At 27.6% G+C, this 19,266-nt stretch overlaps 12 protein-coding genes across 12 annotated transcripts; 9 read left to right on the plus strand and 3 right to left on the minus strand. All coding sequences in view use genetic code 12, as the record gives it.

The window, feature by feature from the left end:
• Positions 1 to 795: 795 nt before the first annotated feature.
• Positions 796 to 2,631, plus strand: KGF54_003681 (uncharacterized protein; the record flags this gene model as incomplete). The annotated part of the gene is made up of 1 exon (XM_051764296.1): positions 796 to 2,631. One exon carries the CDS (start codon positions 796 to 798, stop codon positions 2,629 to 2,631), a length of 1,836 nt encoding a protein of 611 aa, XP_051619741.1.
• An 803-nt stretch (positions 2,632 to 3,434) lies between these two features.
• Positions 3,435 to 4,385, plus strand: KGF54_003682 (uncharacterized protein; the record flags this gene model as incomplete). The annotated part of the gene is made up of 1 exon (XM_051764297.1): positions 3,435 to 4,385. One exon carries the CDS (start codon positions 3,435 to 3,437, stop codon positions 4,383 to 4,385), a length of 951 nt encoding a protein of 316 aa, XP_051619742.1.
• A 1,024-nt stretch (positions 4,386 to 5,409) lies between these two features.
• Positions 5,410 to 6,885, plus strand: UTP9 (Utp9p; the record flags this gene model as incomplete). Its single annotated transcript, XM_051764298.1, has 1 exon — positions 5,410 to 6,885. One exon carries the CDS (start codon positions 5,410 to 5,412, stop codon positions 6,883 to 6,885), a length of 1,476 nt encoding a protein of 491 aa, XP_051619743.1.
• A 46-nt stretch (positions 6,886 to 6,931) lies between these two features.
• Positions 6,932 to 7,870, minus strand: KGF54_003684 (uncharacterized protein; the record flags this gene model as incomplete). The annotated part of the gene is made up of 1 exon (XM_051764299.1): positions 6,932 to 7,870. The coding sequence occupies one exon, from the start codon at positions 7,868 to 7,870 to the stop codon at positions 6,932 to 6,934; it is 939 nt and encodes a 312-aa protein (XP_051619744.1).
• A 156-nt stretch (positions 7,871 to 8,026) lies between these two features.
• KGF54_003685 (uncharacterized protein) lies at positions 8,027 to 9,172 on the minus strand (the record flags this gene model as incomplete). Its single annotated transcript, XM_051764300.1, has 1 exon — positions 8,027 to 9,172. The coding sequence occupies one exon, from the start codon at positions 9,170 to 9,172 to the stop codon at positions 8,027 to 8,029; it is 1,146 nt and encodes a 381-aa protein (XP_051619745.1).
• A 504-nt stretch (positions 9,173 to 9,676) lies between these two features.
• Positions 9,677 to 10,993, plus strand: KGF54_003686 (tRNA (guanine-N2-)-methyltransferase; the record flags this gene model as incomplete). Its single annotated transcript, XM_051764301.1, has 1 exon — positions 9,677 to 10,993. One exon carries the CDS (start codon positions 9,677 to 9,679, stop codon positions 10,991 to 10,993), a length of 1,317 nt encoding a protein of 438 aa, XP_051619746.1.
• A 513-nt stretch (positions 10,994 to 11,506) lies between these two features.
• Positions 11,507 to 12,614, plus strand: THI4 (thiamine thiazole synthase; the record flags this gene model as incomplete). Its single annotated transcript, XM_051764302.1, has 2 exons — positions 11,507 to 12,436; positions 12,498 to 12,614. The coding sequence occupies 2 exons, from the start codon at positions 11,507 to 11,509 to the stop codon at positions 12,612 to 12,614; spliced, it is 1,047 nt and encodes a 348-aa protein (XP_051619747.1).
• Positions 12,615 to 13,122: 508 nt separating this feature from the next.
• KGF54_003688 (tubulin-binding prefolding complex subunit) lies at positions 13,123 to 13,738 on the plus strand (the record flags this gene model as incomplete). The annotated part of the gene is made up of 2 exons (XM_051764303.1): positions 13,123 to 13,139; positions 13,195 to 13,738. The coding sequence occupies 2 exons, from the start codon at positions 13,123 to 13,125 to the stop codon at positions 13,736 to 13,738; spliced, it is 561 nt and encodes a 186-aa protein (XP_051619748.1).
• A 17-nt stretch (positions 13,739 to 13,755) lies between these two features.
• Positions 13,756 to 14,733, minus strand: KGF54_003689 (uncharacterized protein; the record flags this gene model as incomplete). The annotated part of the gene is made up of 1 exon (XM_051764304.1): positions 13,756 to 14,733. One exon carries the CDS (start codon positions 14,731 to 14,733, stop codon positions 13,756 to 13,758), a length of 978 nt encoding a protein of 325 aa, XP_051619749.1.
• Positions 14,734 to 15,174: 441 nt separating this feature from the next.
• On the plus strand, positions 15,175 to 16,029 carry RPL18 (60S ribosomal protein eL18; the record flags this gene model as incomplete). The annotated part of the gene is made up of 2 exons (XM_051764306.1): positions 15,175 to 15,286; positions 15,581 to 16,029. The coding sequence occupies 2 exons, from the start codon at positions 15,175 to 15,177 to the stop codon at positions 16,027 to 16,029; spliced, it is 561 nt and encodes a 186-aa protein (XP_051619750.1).
• A 486-nt stretch (positions 16,030 to 16,515) lies between these two features.
• On the plus strand, positions 16,516 to 18,234 carry KGF54_003691 (uncharacterized protein; the record flags this gene model as incomplete). The annotated part of the gene is made up of 1 exon (XM_051764307.1): positions 16,516 to 18,234. The coding sequence occupies one exon, from the start codon at positions 16,516 to 16,518 to the stop codon at positions 18,232 to 18,234; it is 1,719 nt and encodes a 572-aa protein (XP_051619751.1).
• Positions 18,235 to 18,503: 269 nt separating this feature from the next.
• RPS19A (40S ribosomal protein eS19) lies at positions 18,504 to 19,221 on the plus strand (the record flags this gene model as incomplete). Its single annotated transcript, XM_051764308.1, has 2 exons — positions 18,504 to 18,517; positions 18,801 to 19,221. The coding sequence occupies 2 exons, from the start codon at positions 18,504 to 18,506 to the stop codon at positions 19,219 to 19,221; spliced, it is 435 nt and encodes a 144-aa protein (XP_051619752.1).
• Between the last annotated feature and the right edge of the window lie 45 nt (positions 19,222 to 19,266).

The following is a 19,266-nucleotide window of genomic DNA, read 5'->3' on the forward strand; positions in this document are numbered from 1 at the left end:
TTACTAATAGAAAGTTAAAAGGATTTAAAAGCTTTTCTTATATTTTCTATATTCAAACAAAAAAAAAGACGATGACGATTTGTTTATTCAAATAAAATTACTTCAAATTTATTTAAACTTGCATAAAAGATAAAAATAGAAAACTTTGAACAAAATGTATGATTTTACATGAAATTTTTAGTAATTAGAAAAATAACAATCGATTGTTTGTTTTAATTGCTTTGTAACTTTTTTTGACTTATTTTTTTTTTTAACAAAAGAAAAAAAACGATGTAAAACTTTACAAATTTAGTTGCACCATCAATATTGTAGATAACAAGATATTTGTTGAATATTTATGGGCCGTAAAATAGTGATTTGTAAAGCTTACTTAATCTAAGATAAAGATAGGTTCAATAGTATTAAAATTGTCATGGTGAGTTTTTAAGATCGATCTATTAGAACTCTGATATTTAGCACATGACCATTTAAACTTATTTTTGAAAATATAGTTTTTGTAAATTCATAAAATCGTCATTAATGGTTTGAAGAATATTTAACCTTATATTATGATTAACGAAATTTTCAAATATAGTAGTTAATTTCCTTATTGAAGAATATGCAATTAATGTTAAATCATAAAAGAATAAGATATTAAATTAATTAGTGTTCAATTGTAAATCAAATCTTGTATTACAAAAACAGCCGCTAAAAAAAAAATCTATCATTAAATCCGATGCGTATTTTGTTTCTTTCAAACATCGTTACACATAATTTTTACAACCAAACTATAAAACATACACTTTAAACAGACTAATGTTACTGCTACGACGTTTACAAAAATCTTCAAGATTTGTCTCATTTATAAGATACCAATCTAGTATAGCATTACCATTTTTATATAATTTAGATCCTAAATGTAGATCTTGTGGAATCAAATTGCAAGATACAGACTCTGCAAAAGCAGGGTTTTATATAAAAACATTAGACAATTCAAATACAACCAAAAAATTCATAAAACATGAAGATCAAGTATATAATTCACTAATGCAAGATCTTAATAAAGAAGATCAAGATTTATTGACTACAAATAACTTTAATGTATCGAAAAATGATTTAATAATACCTCAATCACTTAACAATAAAGGAGAATCGGTTCGTGAAGTCATTGAAAAAACATATACAATAGATCCAAAAGAAAAAGAATTTGATTGCATTAGATGTAGAAATGCAACTTATAACTCAGAATTTAAAATGAATAATGAGAATTTCCCAATCAATGAATTATCAAAAGTTTTATCACATATTCCAAAAAGTGCACCATTAGTTTATTTATTTAATTCATCAGATTTTCCAATAGGTTTTAACCCGCAAATTTTGAAATTTAGAAATCCAAATGAAATTTATTTGGTTATGACCAAATTAGATAACTTAATAAATAAACCAAATAATGCAATTTATAATTATACAAAAGAATTTTTAAATGATTATTTTGGTAAAAAATTTGGTATTCCATCACAAAATATTTTCATAACTTCATGTAAAGAAAATTGGAAATTAAAAGAATTATATCATTTTTTACCAAATGGTTCATATATTATTGGGAATACAAATTGTGGTAAATCTACATTAATTAAATCATTATTACTTGAAGAAGATTTAGAATCTAAAAAACAAAAATTAAATATAAATTTATCAAATTCATTAATTAAAAATGCTAAAAATAAATATATTAAATCATTTAATCAAAAAATTGGTCCTGGAATATCATATTTGCCTGGTTTTACAAGAGATCTAATTCCAATAAATATAGGTTTAAAAACATTATATGATGTACCGGGGTTCACAGATTCAAATAATCAAAACATACATAATTTATATGATTCTATCACTAATTCAAAAAATATAAATAGGTTAATTAAAGGCTCAAAAACGTATAAAAATGGTACATATAAATCAGAATATAAAACTTATAAAGGACCACAAGTATTAAATTTTGAAGGATTGGGATTTTTGGAATTACCAATTGGATCAATGTACCAAATTAAAAATGTAACAAATATTGAAATTACATCATTTAAGAACGTTGAAAAAATCAAACAAATTACTTCTGGTGAAACACCACCAAAAGAACTATCCAATCAGTTCATAGTCTACAATCAATTAGGTAATTACAACAAATTTGTCATACCACCATTTTATGGTCCAATTGATTTAATATTTGAAAACTTTGGTTATATAAATATAAAACCAGTTGGTTCAAAATCAACAAATGAACTAATAAAATTTTTTGCATATCCTGGTTTAAATTCAATTATTCGTCAACCTATAGTAAATTATATCAACAAAAGTTTCAGTGGGTATGATAAAAACGGAAACATTTTAAGAAAAGAAAATTTGTTTAAGAAGAGTACTTTTAATTTGAAAAAATTCAATGGTAAATCACCATTTTATAGTAATTTAGTACCTTGCGAGAATCAATTTGATAATGGAGACTCAAATCAGGCTTTGACAGATGATGAGAAACATGAACATATAAAAAATCAAGAATATTTAGCCTTAAACCATTGGTTAAAAGGTAATAATAAATTTTTTTATAATGATGAAATAATAATTGATAATGATAATAAGTATGAATTTTGGAAAGAATAAAATTGTATATAAATACCCAAAAATTTAAAAATGTATATAGAACAAAATGATACATGGCAAAAACTAATAAGTATCATAATCGTCAGAATCAAAAATGTATAAGTTATGTAATAAAAAGCTTAATAACGGACTTCAATTTTTATTAAAACTTCAAAGTTAAGGAATTTACAATTAAAAAAGTTAAGAGTGTTATGCCCATTTCGTCAAAGAGTCGTCTTCTGAAACATTCTTTTTATCTTATCACTTCCTCTTAATATATTTCATTCTTGCGGGGTATGGTCATAGACGAAAGATATTTTAAATAGATCTAATGAAATGATTAAGAAATATAGAAAAAAATATAAAATAATCGTATCTCGAAATTATTATAATTAAAATTGTAGATCTTTTTAAATCTGCATATATATTACGTAATAAACATATAATTGTTACATAATTATTACATAATAAAACTCGATTATTACATAAATTGTTACGTAATTATGTGAGTGGTTGTTATGTAATGATAATTAGAATGTTTACAATTTCAACTTAATTAGTTAAATAATTATTTTATTTATTATTTCATAATCGCGTCAAAATTTATATATGAAACTCCTTTTGAAATTAATATAAATAAAAAATGAAACAATTTTCAAAAATGAATTTAAAATAGAATAACATCTCCTTTTTTCAATCTTTGACTAGATTTATAAATCTTTAAACTTTACTTCATCTTCAATAATTTTACATAATACCCTTTACAAGCTTATAAATTTTATACTTCTTCCTTACAATCATTTCAATTACAAACTACACAAAACATGTTACGTTCACAAAGTATATCAAATATAAATGAAAAGAAATCTTCAAATTTTTTTAATCCATTCAAAAAATCATCATATAATAATTTAAATAATCTGTCAAATAATTCATCACCTTCCACAATTGAAAAAAGAAAATCAAGACCTTTAAGTACAAGTATATCTGCAATAAATTTAAAAATCTCATCACCAATACTTCAATCTTCAAATATATCTGTTTCAAGTAATTCTAATATTATTAGTAACGATGAAGATAAAGAAAATATAAGATTGAAAACAAGATCAAGTACTCCCAATTTATCAACTAATAATTTTCCAAGAACTTCTACAAAAAATATATCAACAACAACAACTGCAGCAAATAGATTGAAAAGACTTTCTTATATAGGTTCACCAGTAAAAGAAGATAATATAAGTCCAATAACAATAAATTCTCAAATAGATTCAATTTTCGATCAATCATCAATAACTTATATTGATAGTGATATAGAAGAAGATATTTCATCAACTATTTCTTCAACTGAAAAAGATTCAAATTATACTTATTCCAAAATTTTACCAAATTCAAAATCATCAAATAATATTTCAAATAATAATGATCAAACTAAAAAATTGCATAGAACAACAAACTTATATAATTTAAACGATTTCATTAAAAAAATAAAACATGATAATTCAACAAATAATCGAAAATCAATGGAACTAGAAAATAAAGAAATCTCAATATTAAATGAAAATTTAAATGAATCAAGTGAAATTTATAATTCAAAAATATCAATAATTGAAAATTTTATATTTTTATCAACTACTATTAAAAAAACAACATCAGATCAAAATTTAATAGATTTAAATCAAGATATAAATTGGACTAATGTTTTTAAATTAGAAGAATATAATAATGAACTGGATTTTTTTGAAAATGATGGTGATCAATTGTATTTGATGTATTAAAATTAGATAGCAAAGACAATATATAGGTAACAAAGAGTAGGTGATATTACTTACTGAATTTAATTTTGCAACCACATTTTCATATCCTTACTCAAAACTTTATTTCTGATTAGATTGATGAAAATTTATGCCTTGTGTTTACATCTATTATATAGTTTCATTCTGAGACTTTTAAAATTAGAGATTTGCTTTAGATAGCGACATAACGATTCTGATTGCAATAAAATAAAAAAAAGTTAAACCTCTTCAATGCAGCTTCTGTGGCTCGAACACAGTACCTCCAGATCTTCAGTCTGACGCTCTCCCAGGTGAGCTAAAGCTGCAATTATATAGAACCCACGCCGGGATTCGAACCCGGAATCCTTTGATTAGAAGTCAAAAGCGATAACCATTTCGCCACGCAGGCTTATTTGATGCTCAAAAAGTAAGCTGGTTTAACTAATAATATTATTTTACGAAATCTTGCTTAAACGAGAGTGGTCGAAGATCGAGTTAAAGTTGGTTTTTAAAAAAGCTTAACATAAGTTGATGCTCAGCAGACAGAGCAAATAGAGATTAATGAAGTATCTTTGGTTGCTTGCACTTATTTTTCTATCAGATTGAGGTGCTTATGAAGTTATTGATTTTAAACAAAAGTCATTATTTTGGCAACCAATTTTTTACAAAATTTGTTAATTACTAACTTAAACTGTAAAATTATAATTCGCTACAACCAGCATCTGAACTATACTCAAACATGTACCTAGAGCAAAGCAATAGACTAAGCTACTGCTCAGAATGTCGAGGGATAGTTTCTATTCTCTTGCGTTGGAATAAAATTTGAACATAGCAAATTATAAGTCATATAAATTACCCCCTAAATAAATTATAAACTGTAAAACAAAGCCGCTTAAAGAACGTTAGAATATTTAGATTCTAGGTCGTGCGTACGAATTTTTCAGAATCTCATCCCGAATATTCTTTTACCGTTCTGAAACTTTTAATTAAGATCATCACCACTAACTAATAAATTTACCAAAACCTAATGAAATATAGCATACAAAAAGATCGAATAGCAAAGCTAATTTCACGTAATGATGAAAATAACGAAATTCAATTTTTTACTATTGACATAAATGGTGAATTAAATTTAACTGGTACTGTTTTGATAGATGAACCAATAATTGATTTTATATGGTCAAAACAAATAGCGAATTTAAGTAATGGGCATAGTAATGGTCATAAAGCTTTAAAAAAGAGGAGCTTAAATGGTGAAGAAAAATCAAATACACATGAAGATTTTGATGGAAAACTAATAGCATTAACTAAAGAATCAATACTAATTATATCACCAACATCAAATTCAATAATAGAGAATAAATCTAACGACAGCAATATTTCTAGTTTGGTGAAAGCAGAGAATGGGATAGTATGGGGAAACACCGCCAAGAATGATACAATAATCACCTTAAACTTAACCAATAGTGAAATAAACAGAATAAAAGTACCCAAATTTCAATCAATTCTTATAAATGAGGAAAAAGTATATATTGGAACCAAAAGTAACCTACAAATTGGTCAAATAGAGAGTAACAAATTTGTTGAGCAAAATGAAATTGCATATAAAAAAGGAGTACAAGAAATACAACCATTAAAAGATCAAATTTTAATTGAATCAAATAATCAAATTAACCTTATATCTAATAATTCAACCAACAATACAATCTATAAAGGAGATGACATTATAAAAGTTCAAATACTAAAAGTTTACGACGAACCACATATTTTTATTATTACATCAAATTCAATCAAAATAATTTCTTTGGATGGGAAATTATTAAATGAAATATTTACAACACAATCGATAGATGAAATATTACAAATAGAAGATGAATTATTTATCATCTGGCATATAGATAATGAAATTAATTTTCAAAAGTTTACACTTATTCAAAAAGACATTGTGGTGAATCAACCTCAAACCCAACCAACTAAATCACATCCAGTCATTATAGATTATGAAGAATCAATACCTATAACAAAACAAACAGAAGAAGAAATTGAATCTAATATAAATTCAATAGAAAAATTAGATTCAACCATCCTAATTGAATCATGTTCATCAACAGACGATTCTGACCTTATTAAAACATTAGTCATAAAATTATCAACTCCACAAATGGAAAAATTATATCAAATTATATCAGAAGAGATATCAAAAGATTCAACAAAAAATTTCAATTTAACCATATGGCTTAAATGGATATTATTAGTTCATGGAAATTTTATTGCCAAAAATACAAACCTAGAAATAAAATCATTACATAGTAATTTATCAAATGGACTTAAAATTTTACCAAGTTTATATTCAATAAAAGGTAAATTACAATTATTAAAATTACAATCAGAAATTAGACAAAAACCACAAGAAGAATCAAATGATATAACAACAACAATAGATGAAGATGGTATAATTTTTGCAAATGGTGAAGTTGATGATACAAATACTACAATTGCATAGACACACAAAAATAAATATATATATAGAATTTAAAAAAATTTAAATTTTATTTAAAAACTTCTAAAAAGTCTATTATTATATCACTTACAATTTGTGGTTGTTCACGTTGTAAAAAATGACCACAATTTGGGATAATTTTAATTTGAGCTTGTGGATAATCCTTTTTAAGTTTCTTTTGTTCTAATAATCCCAATCTAAATGACATACATCCATCATTTTCTCCCATCATTATTAATGTGGGAACTTTTTGAAAATTTACAGGCCATCTTGATTTTATTAGTGATAATGGTCTAAATAAATGTCTATAATAAGCAGTTATTGCATCACCTACTCCAGGTTTTTTAAATGAATCTTTTAATTCTTGAATTTCTGTGGTAGTTGGTTCATAATCAGGTGACCAATATTTCCAAATGTTTTTAAGGTATGGATTTGAATCATTTGTTAATTTATCTTTATAAAAATATGGATATTGCATTGTTAAAAAATATGAACTTAAATAAATTTGTTCAGGTACATTCCATAATAATTCATATAATCTTAAATTTGTTAAATAAGGTATAGCTAAACAACACATTGATGTTATTAAATCGGGATATAAATTAGCAGTTTTAAAAGCAATCAATGCACCCCAATCATGACCTATTAAATGTACTGGTTTATCTTGATTTGGTACTAATTCTAAAATCCAACCTTTAACATCTTTTGCTAAATTAGGCATCATATAATCTTGTTCCTTACTAATACTTGATTCTTCGTAACCTCTTAATTTTGGTGCAACTAATAATATTTTTTCATTTTGATAATGATTAAGTAAAATTGGCCATACTTTGTTAAATGTTGTATTTATATCTGGAAAACCATGTAGTAAAATTATAAGTCTATCGAATTTTTGATTTTTAATTGAATCTGATGATAAATTACTTAAGGTTGAAAATTCTTTATTATCTTCACTATGTAATTTGATATCAAATTGATCAAGAGACATCTTTAATTTGGTAAAAAGACAGTTTTTAAAACATTGATTGTCAGTTTCATTGTTAGTTATAAAATTGGTTTGTTAATAAAATATGGGGTATTGTTTATTCTACGCATGTGATAAAGGAAAAAAAAAAAATTTAGAATTTCAGAGGGAATTATTTATTCAAAAGATATCATTTTCAAAAGGACAATTTATAGAACTATGACCATCTCTTTCACATAATCCACACCAATCTGATTTACCAGAACTTGGATCTGTTAAATTGTCACTTTTGTAGATTGGTAAATTTTGTATAGTATCTTCTTGACTATTTAATTGTAATAAATTTGATGATGTAGATGGTGGATTTAATTCTACTGATTCTATATTTTTAGTAACATTTTGAGTCTCTAATTGTAAGATTCTATCTTCCGATTGTTTTATTATTTTTTTGAGTTCATCAATTTCGGAAGATTGGTTTTTGAATGTTTTCAATTCTTCATTTGCTTGTTGTAATTGTTTTTGTAATTCTTCTACTTCTGATTTATCTGTTTTATTTTGAATTGTATTTTTTTCCTTGACTAGTTTATCTATTTGTAAATTCAAGCTTATAATTTCTTTTTCTTGCTCTTCATTTATACCTTCTAACTCCAAAATTTTCTCTTCAAAAACTTGTATACCTTCTTGTTGAACAGCAATTAAATCATCCATTGCCATATGCCATTCTTCTCTTTGCTTACCAAAATTTTCTAGTTTTCTGTCTTTGTCCTTTAATTTTGAATTCAAATCTTTAACTATTAATTCATAATCTTTGTTATTTTCCGATTTGATTAATTGATTATTTAGTAGATTTAATTTAGCATTTTGATATGTATTGATAGGACTTAAGGGTGATCTTATAGGGGTGGTATTTTGTTGCTGATGTTGTTGATGTTGATGTTGATGTTGATGTTGATGTGGATGTGGATGTTTTGTAGGACTCCTATTTTCTGATATTGGATTGAAATGTGATCTAATTGGAGTTATAACATTTGTATTCGTATGTAGTTTAGTTTCATAATTTTGTAAATTTAATTCTGGTAATTTTATATTACAACTTTTAACTCTTTCATAAGGCAAAAATAATCCACTTTTTGGTACATTAACTTGAAAATATTGAATTCCCTCAACTGATCCAGAATTTTTACCTCTTGTTTTAGCTACTGTCCCAATTAATTCTAATCCAACAAATAATCCGGTTTTATTTTGGATTGGTCCTAAGTATTTGATATACCCTTGACCTGCTGCCCCTGGTACTGCAACTTTTTGACCTAGTAGATCACAATTCATAGATTGTCTTTCTGGTTATTAAATTGATATGATTTAATCAGTTGGAATTTTTATTATGCATTTTTTATTTGTTTATTATTTTGAATAGTACTATATTGATTTTGTGTAAGTAACCAGAATATACATACGGTTTTTCGTAATTTCTACGAATGAATCATTACATCTTGAAGAGGTAGTTCATTTAGCTCATTTCCCAATTCTCTTTTAAACGATCAAAAGAAATGATTATTAAAGTAAACTTGACTTTGTATCAAGAAAGCTTTTGTTTTTATCTTCATATCAACTTTTTTGATCTTAAAGTCCTTCTGCTCAACCCATCTCGAATTAATATCATCAGTGCAACACGAGCTTTATAGAATTGGCCAGTTTGTATTTCCGACTTTACGTTTAGCAATTTTTGCAAATAGTCAATAAGCATGTCACTTCAGCACCTTTAAATTTGTTGTGTTTGAAATTTGCAACGCAAAAAAATAATTAAAACAAAAATGAATCCATCGCATATATATGAAAGAATATTTAATACTATTTGCACAAGCTCATCCAAATTTCAGGCAGGCAGAATTAGAATCACTTGCAAGTATAAATAAAATATCGGTAGATTTATCACATCATGACGAGACAAAACCATTTTTAAAAATTTCACTAAACAACGATGATGAAGCAAAGCAATTAATATCAAGATCAATTTTGACAAGAGCCATTTATGAATTATGGGCAGAGGGAACCACTTATGAGGAATTACATGAGCAAATCAAAGAAAATTGTCAAGATTACATTGAAATATATAGCCATTGTTCATTCAAGTTTCAATTTGAGGGATATAAAGGAAAACAAACCAATTCATCAAAAGTAAAAACCATCGAGTCTTTCAAATATCTAGATTTTAAAGGTAAAATTGATCTCAAAAATGCAGATGAAACATTCACAGTGTTGGAGGACTATGAGGTAATACAAGAAGGAAAATCTAAGAAACCCATATATATTTGGTTCGGTAGACAAGTTGAATTAAGTGAAAGAACCAAGAATAATCTTGTTGAAGTATTTGATTTGAAAAAAAGAGGTTATATTGGTACTACATCATTTGAAGCTGAATTATCTTTAGTTACTTGTAATTTAGCTCAAGTTCAAAAAGGAAGTATAGTGTACGATCCGTTTGCTGGTACTGGTTCATTCATGGTGACTGCTGCTTATTTTGGTGGAGTTGCGATTGGATCAGATATAGATGTAAGAATGTTAAATGGTAAAAATGGACCTCAAAACATTAAGACTAACTTCAAAGATTATGGTTTATACTCACAATTTCTTGATATACTAACGATGGATTTCACTCATAATGCTTTAAGAGATGATTTTGTGATAGATACAATTGTTTGTGATCCTCCATATGGTGTCAGAGAAGGACTTAGAGTATTAGGTGCTAAAGATGAAGAAAAAGCAGCTGGTAGAGAACATAATATAGTCGAGGGAGAAATTGCACATTTAAGAAGAGATTTTGTAGCTCCTAAAAAACCTTATGAATTATCTGATATGTTACATGACTTGTTGGAATTTGCAAGCAAAAGATTACCAATTGGGGGTAGATTAGCATTTTGGATGCCAACAGCTGATGATGATTTTAACGATACAATTATACCTCAACATCAAAACTTAAAATTGAATTTCAATTTAGTGCAAAACTTCAATAAGTGGTCAAGAAGATTATTAGTTTATATAAAAATGGATGAATCGTATATTGGTGAAACAACTGACGGTTTAAAAGAATTGAATATTAAAAATTTTAGAGAAAGGTATTTTAAAAAATTTAGTGAACAAAGTCGGTAAGAAGAAAAGTGGAGAAGCAATAAATTTTGTAAATAGATTAGATTTTTTAATAAACGTGTAAAGATTGTAAAGATTGAGAGGCACTGATATATTTTGACAGATAAGGGAAGTTTTTAATGAAGGTGTTATCCTTATGCTTTTAAAATTCCTTTCCTCAAGTTAGCACCTGCATATAAAGGTTTTTTTGACAAGTAAAACAAATTGTTTTAAAACACAAAAACGAGAATTCTTTATGCGTTTATTTTTTCGATAAGCAAAAACCCTTTTCTAATTTAAGACAACAATACCAGATTCATATGCGTCAAAAAAACCTGAATGAAAATTAGTATAACCTATAAATCTTATCGAGAAAGGGGTATGCACTTAAATTGTAGAGAAATTGACGGGTCAATGAGATCCAAAATTTTACTATAAATTGGGGACGATTTAGTTGAAATTATTCAAAATATTTTATTAAATTATAACTCATAAAACAACTCAATTAATTCACTAGAACAAAATTAATTATCAAAGATGACTCCTCCAACAATGTTACAAACTGCTCAAGTTGATACTTTTGACTTAAGTCCGATGAAGAAAAATATCATCAATTTATCATCAAATGCCTCCAATGGTGATGTCAAATTTGCAGATTGGGATAAGTTTGACTTCACTCCGATTAGGGAATCAACTGTTTCAAGAGCTATGACTAGAAGATATTTTCAAGATATGGATACCTATGCAGAATCTGATATTGTCATTATTGGTGCTGGATCAAGTGGATTAACTGCAGCTTACGTATTGGGAAAGGCAAGACCAGACTTAAAAATAGCCCTCATAGAAAGTAACATATGCTGTGGTGGTGGATCATGGGTATCAGGTCAATTACTTTCTGCACAAGTTTTTCGTAAACCTTCACATGAATTTTTGGATGAAATCAATGTGGAATATGAAGATGAGGGTGATTATGTTGTTGTTAAACATGCTGCTTTATTTATCTCAACATTAATTTCAAAGGTCTTGCAATTTCCAAATATTAAATTATTCAATGCTACTACGGTTGAGGATTTCATTACTAGACGTGATGAAGTTACTGGTGAAATTAGAGTTACGGGAGTTGTAACCAATTTTACACTTGTTACGATGCATCATGACGATCAAAGCTGTATGGATCCTAATACAATCAATTGCGACGTTGTTCTCTCGCTGTCGGGACATGATGGTAGGTTTGGAGCCTTTAGTGCCAAGAGATTAGCAGAGATTGTTAAACCAGTGAAGGATTTCAATGGTAAAGAAATTCCAACTGCTACAAAGTCTTCAGATTTTCAATTACACAATATGAGAGGATTAGATATGAATTTAGCTGAAAAAAATGTTGTTAAGGGTTCCCAAGAATGGTTTCCTGGTGTTGTTTTTGCAGGAATGGAGGTTGCAGAAATTTCGGGTTGTAACAGAATGGGTCCGGTATGTGTTATAATTTTTTTTAATACTTTTTATCCAAATAAATTACTAACTTTTGAATTAGATTTTTTCAGGAATGATTGTTTCTGGTATCAAAGCTGCTGAATCAGTTTTGAATGTTTATGACAAGCGTAGGGCTCAAAATGAAAAATGTTACGGAGGTAGAACTCACGCGACTTAGTGACAAAGATCGAGACCAGGTGATTTTAATTAGAATCAATGTAAGATATAGTAGGTTTTATAATATATCTATTTCTGTTATTTTGGTGTTGCGATTATTGTATTCTTCTAAATTTTGTAGTCAATGATTTGACTTTGTTCCGTATTAGGCTGTAATTTTTGGCTGCAAATCATTTTTGAAAGTTTACACGAAAAGTGTCAAATTGGATGTGTTTGCAATGAAAGAAATGGCAGTTTAGTTTTAGATAAAAAAATGTAAACAATTTAGAAGTCGTTTTCGATTTACTTGTTGATAAATGGAAGCAAAAAATTTTTAAAAATTAATTTTAAATTGCATCTATTTTGAAGTATTATATCACGTCGTAAAATAGCTACAACTTTGAATAAAACTCTACATGGTTCTCTTGACTTGCAAAAATTTGGTAGCACTATCTCCCACTAATAATTATCAATAATTAAACCATTAGTTTCAAAGAAGATATTCCAAGCTGCTTCAACTTTCACATATCATGGCTGAAATACTAAAGTATGTACGATCATTTTCAAATAATATTGATCAATTACTAATTGATTATTGATAGACCTAAAAATACAAATCCTCGTGGGATTCCAGAAGCTCCATTTATTGAAAAAGTTGATAACATAATTAAAGATCCGGAAAATGAATTTCAATCAATAATGTCTCAATTTCAACAGAGATTACAGCAATATAAATATATGGAATTATCAAAACAACAACAATTGGCTGATTTGAATATCAAAATTCCAGATATCGAGAAAAATTTAGCCGTTATTGATCAAATAAAAGAAAGTAAGAACGATGAAGAAAATGATGAGGTGACTTTTAATTATGAATTGAATGATACATTATATAATGAAGCAACCGTTGATGTCAAAAATTTAAACTCAGTTTATTTGTGGCTCGGAGCAGAGGTAATGTTAGAGTATCCGTTAGATGAAGCGGTCACATTATTAAATGAAAGATTAAATAAAAACAAAGAACAAAAGCAGATAGTAGAGGAAGACTTAGATTTTTTAAAAGAAAATATAACAACAATGGAAGTCAATACAGCAAGATTATATAACTGGGACGTGGAAAGAAGAAAGAAAGAAAAAAGTAAATAAAAACATGTATAGAATTTTTAATGACGAAATGTATCTAGAAATTGACTACCTAATGGTCTTACTGGGGTTTCTGCTCTTATTTGACTTTCTTGTTGACGAGTTTCATCTAAAACTTCGTCGTTATCATCTGGTTCTTCACTCATTATTCTTTCACCTCTGGATGGTAGTGGCTGATAGCTGCTGCTAAATAATCTATATCGTATTGACAGAATTATTTGAATTGTCTTTTTAGCTGGATTTGTAAAAAACTGAAATATTGATTTTGGTAAAAGCCATGATGTTCCAAAAAGTAAATCGAATGTATATAATTTACCAATTAAAAGACCAACAATACACGGGATAATTGATTTAGTGCCATTATTTAACACCAACAAGATGTATAGTATATGAATAGGAAATTTATTACTTAAGTTTAACTCTTTTGAGGATTTTCCAAAACCGAGTGGTTCTTCTTTTGCAGTTGGCTTTTTGAGTAAAATTTTGAAATAGTATGATATGGGAATATTTACACCATAAGTGACGTATAATGATGAAAGAATACCTAATGGACCAGGAGTAACTGTGTTTAATATAGTCGATTCATAATGAATTGAGTTTGGACCAAACCTGAAAATATAAACTTTTATGGTAAATGATATATAATAAATCAATAATTGACCAACACTCATTACAAATAGACAAGTTATAGCATTTGCAAGGGCAAATGATGTTATTACAGATAAATATTTTCTTGAACCATAAAATCTTTCCAAGACTTTGAATTGAAACCACAATAATACAATTAACAAATAATCCGATTCATTTATAACTGACATTTGATACGTTATTAGCCTCCAGAATTGGTGATATTCTATTATATATGGATCAATACTTAAATTCACATAGTATTTGATTGATAAAATTGATAATAGGATGGGCACAATTGTTGATATTAAACATATTGATTTCGTTACCGGAGTATTAGTGAATCCTCTTATTGGCGTTAATTGAGCCATTATTACTAGATGATTAGATTAAGATTCAATGACACTGTTTACACAAAATTATAATCAAGATAAAGATTCACGGAAGATGATGTGCGATTCACATGACCTACATACAAATTACTAGCAAAAATCAAAAGTCATCAAAAATACATGATTTTTGTATAGGTGAACTCGTCTAATGTCAAGAAGTGTTTCCTTGTCTTTTGAGAACAAGTTTATCATTATAATTGATGCTTTTAAATCGAGTTTATAATTTATCATACTAAAGAAAAAAACAGTCACAAATTAATAAAAGATTAATTCGAAAAAAAAGAGCTACCAAACACATACAAATTGTACACCTCGTAACACAAAAACAATCAATTAAACAAATTTATTGAAATTTTTCAAATTTTATTTTTAATTATTTTTTCACATCATCATCATCATCATCAACATAAAACATTAAAAATGGGTAGAGATCACACCACTAAACAACATATCAGATCAGGTCACAGAACCGCTCCAAAATCAGACAATGTTTACTTAAAATTATTAGTCAAATTATATTCATTCTTAGCTCGTATGTACTTATCAACTACAACAAAATTATCAGAAGATGTCATCTAAGAATTGGTACAAACAAAGTCCATACCCCCAAAGAAATGTTTTACGGATTTTTGTGGATTCTATTGGATAGTAGACAGACTATCGAATCAATAAGTATTCCTAAAAGGCTAGTGAAATGTTGAATGTTTCTCCACTTTTAAAAGTGTGATTGAAAGTATAATCTGCGAGTACTCCATTGGATGTGCGTCTTCTGAGCAGATATTGTATGCTAAAGCTTTGTTTAATATACTAACAATTCTTTTTACAGGTAGAACCGATGCTCCATTCAACAAAGTTATCTTAAGATCATTATTTTTATCAAAAATCAATAGACCACCAGTTTCAGTTTCAAGAATCTCAAGAGCTTTAAATCAAAAAGGTGCTTCAGAAAAAACCATTGTCGTTGTTGGTACCGTTACTGATGACAACAGATTATTAGAATTCCCAAAAACTACTGTTGCTGCTTTAAGATTTACTTCAGGTGCAAAAGCAAGAATTGTCAAAAATGGAGGAGAAGCAATCACTCTTGATCAATTAGCTTTACGTGCGCCAAAAGGTCAAAACACTTTAATTGTTAGAGGACCAAGAAACGCTAGAGAAGCCGTAAGACACTTTGGATTTGGTCCTCATAAAGGTAAAGCTCCAAGAATTCTTTCAAAAGGTAGAAAATTCGAAAGAGCTAGAGGTAAAAGAAGATCAAGAGGTTTCAAAGTTTAGGTTTAGTTATTTTTATAGCTTTCTTTCTAATAAAATTTCTTCATTTTTTTTGAATAAACAATTAATGATAATGTATTTTTAGTGATTTTATTAGGTTATGATTTTTGTAAGTTATCGTTATACTTCTCTAGCTCAAATTAAGTGATCTCTTAATATTAATAAGCCACTAATCGCAAATTTGAAAGTTTTGAAACAGAATACTCTTTGTCTTGGAGAAGGTGAATTTACTGCAAATTTGAAATTCCCAAAAACAAGTGAAAAGACTCACTTACATAATGTTCATTAGTTATATCAAGAAGTAGATTAAACAACATTACTTTGAAACAATTCTTATATCGTATTTGAAATATTGACATTTCTAGAAGAAAAAAAATAACCAATAAATAATATTTAACCGATAAGCATATACTATTATATTCTTTAAAACTAAAAGCAAATTCATATGATTGTTATCAAATTAGATTTAAATTTCATTACTTTATTTTCATGGATGTACCATTTGAAAATGGTTTAAACAACCCTAAAGCAATATCTAATACTCAGTTACTACAATTTGATCAACTACCACTGGAAATATTAAATAACATAATTTATTGGCTTTCAAATGGTCAAATTTCATTAGATTCAAATTCATCTAGGTTTCCAGAACATACATATATTATAAATCGAGAGAGATGTGGAGATTGTTATCAAAATTTGTTATCATTATCTTCAGTAAATAGTAATTTGAGACAGTATTTAAGTGGTGTTTTATTTCAAAATATTAGCATAATTCGTAAAAATCAAATTGATTCATTATTATGCAGCCCTAAAACTCAAGAATTGTTTAGTGATAAAATGACATACCATAGAGAGTTTTTTTCGGAATTAATAAATAAGAATATTGAAAGTTGTAATAATAGCGAACTAGCGAAATCTGGGTTTAAAAATCATTATATTGGCGATCATAGGTTTAAGAGTAGGTATCAAGAAGTTTTATGTTTATGTAACTATGTGAAGTATTTGGAGTGTGATAATTCCATGCTATCTAATGAAGACTTAAAAATGTTTCCGAGCTTGAACGAGTTGAAGATACTAGATGAAGCTATTGTTACTACTATACCATTACAATTCAATTTACCCAAACTTTCATATCTTGCAGTTCATATTCAAACTTTACAATTAACACCAATGTTATTACATACATTACCAAGCTTAAAACGACTAGATTTATTTGTTTGCTATGGAGATATTCCAACTAAACAAGGTCTTGATGTACTAATTGACTTCATAAACTCAAATCAAATTGAATTGGAGGAATTTGTTTTGTTTTTAGATAATGCTTTCACGATTGCTTATACCGAAACAATACGGTTATTGGAACTGATTGTCACCCTAAATTTGAAGAAATTGACGATAAGAGTCAACAGAAGGAAACTTTCACCAACTCATTATGATAATGATCATGCACTTTTTCCTGGTTATGCCGGTGACGAACTATTAAAAGTTTTCCTGCAACCAATAGACATCTTACTTGATGTGTCTATTTTAGAATTTATAAAATTCCATCCTGATACTATAAATAATTCAGAATATTTCGACTCAACTATATCAAAAACATTAACGATAGTAGATCGTACAGTTACTGGTCCACAAATGTCTTTCAATCTTCGAGAAACCTTGGGAGTAATAGTAAGATTATCTGGAATAAATCAATTATCTTTCCAATATGGTGAGACATTAGAAGAAAGTCATTTGCATGTCTTAAAAATTGTTACAGATTTTGTTCAATGGATGGTCAATCCTATACTAAATAAAAATGTAGGATATTTTGGATTACATAAAATATTGATCGAAAAGTGTTGGAGTTATTCAGATGATCTGATTATTAGAGAATATCTAATGGATATGATTGATAAAGAGAAATACAAGTATAAAATCAATGCATCTACAATCTGGACAAAAACAGCTTTCAATTCACCTAGATATAGAATTAAAGATTCTTATGATATAAGTTATGGGAAACTGTCTGGGTATTCAGTAATGGATAATAACGGCTATTTTGTTGGAACATCACAACAATCGATTGATAAAGCTAATTTTATAACCTCAAATGACAAAAAGGATCAAAGACTTAAAGGTGATTATTTTTGGAGTATTGAAGCTTCTTTATGTGATTTTGAACAGTATTGTACTCATCAAAGAAAAACTTTACTATCTCCATGAACTAGAAAATATATATACAGTGTATAGAAATAAATGTGTTACACTACAGTGGATTTTGGTGATAAGATAAGAAAAGATAAATTGTCGTGTCTTCAATTGTATAACTCTGACTTGTAGGGCTATAAACCTATTTGATGGAGCTCGTAAATTTTGACGTTACACAAAACTCATGTATGATTATTTTTAATAAAAGTGAAAAAAAAAGAATTAGTTAATGTAAGTTCATATAATCTTTACCTTTAATCAATACATCAAAACCATTAATAACAATGACTTCAGTAAGGTATGAATTAATATTCATTGGATAATTGGGTTTAGTTCATATTTGGGGAAAGTATTTAAGAAAATTGATTTAAACTGTCGTGGTGGATAGGAAGAACATTTTAATATGTTTTTCGATTGATATTGCATTCAAAATTTGAACAACAACTTCTAAAATTGTTTGCTGAGATTGAAAAGAGAACTTCCAAGACACCAGATTGTAAATCGATTTTGACTTATTATTCTTTCACGATGGAACTAACCAAATGAAAATTTTCCTAGTATACTAACAATCAAAATATCAGAGACGTTCCAGCACAAGATTTCATAAACGCTTATGCTATCTTTTTACAAAGACAAGGTAAATTAGAAGTACCAGGTTACGTTGATTTAGTCAAAACTTCAGCTGGTAATGATTTACCACCACAAGAAGCTGAAACTTGGTTTTACAAAAGAGCTGCCTCAATTGCTAGACACATTTACTTAAGAAAACAAGTTGGTGTTGGTGCTTTAAACAAATTATACGGTGGTGCTAAAAACAGAGGTTTCAGACCACATAAACATGTTGATGCTTCAGGTTCAATTAATAGAAAATGTGTTCAAAGTTTACAAAAAATTGGTGTCTTGGAAATCTCACCAAAAGGTGGTAGAAAAATTTCAGAAAATGGTCAAAGAGATTTAGATCGTATTGCCGCTCAAACTTTAGAACAAAACGAAGAAGCATAATTTAATTAACTAAGTTTTAACTTTTGTACTATAGATAAAATTAAT

Source organism: Candida jiufengensis, assembly GCF_024610255.1.
Source record: "Candida jiufengensis strain CBS 10846 chromosome Unknown scaffold2, whole genome shotgun sequence".
NCBI classification, from domain to species: domain Eukaryota; kingdom Fungi; phylum Ascomycota; class Pichiomycetes; order Serinales; family Debaryomycetaceae; genus Lodderomyces; species Lodderomyces jiufengensis.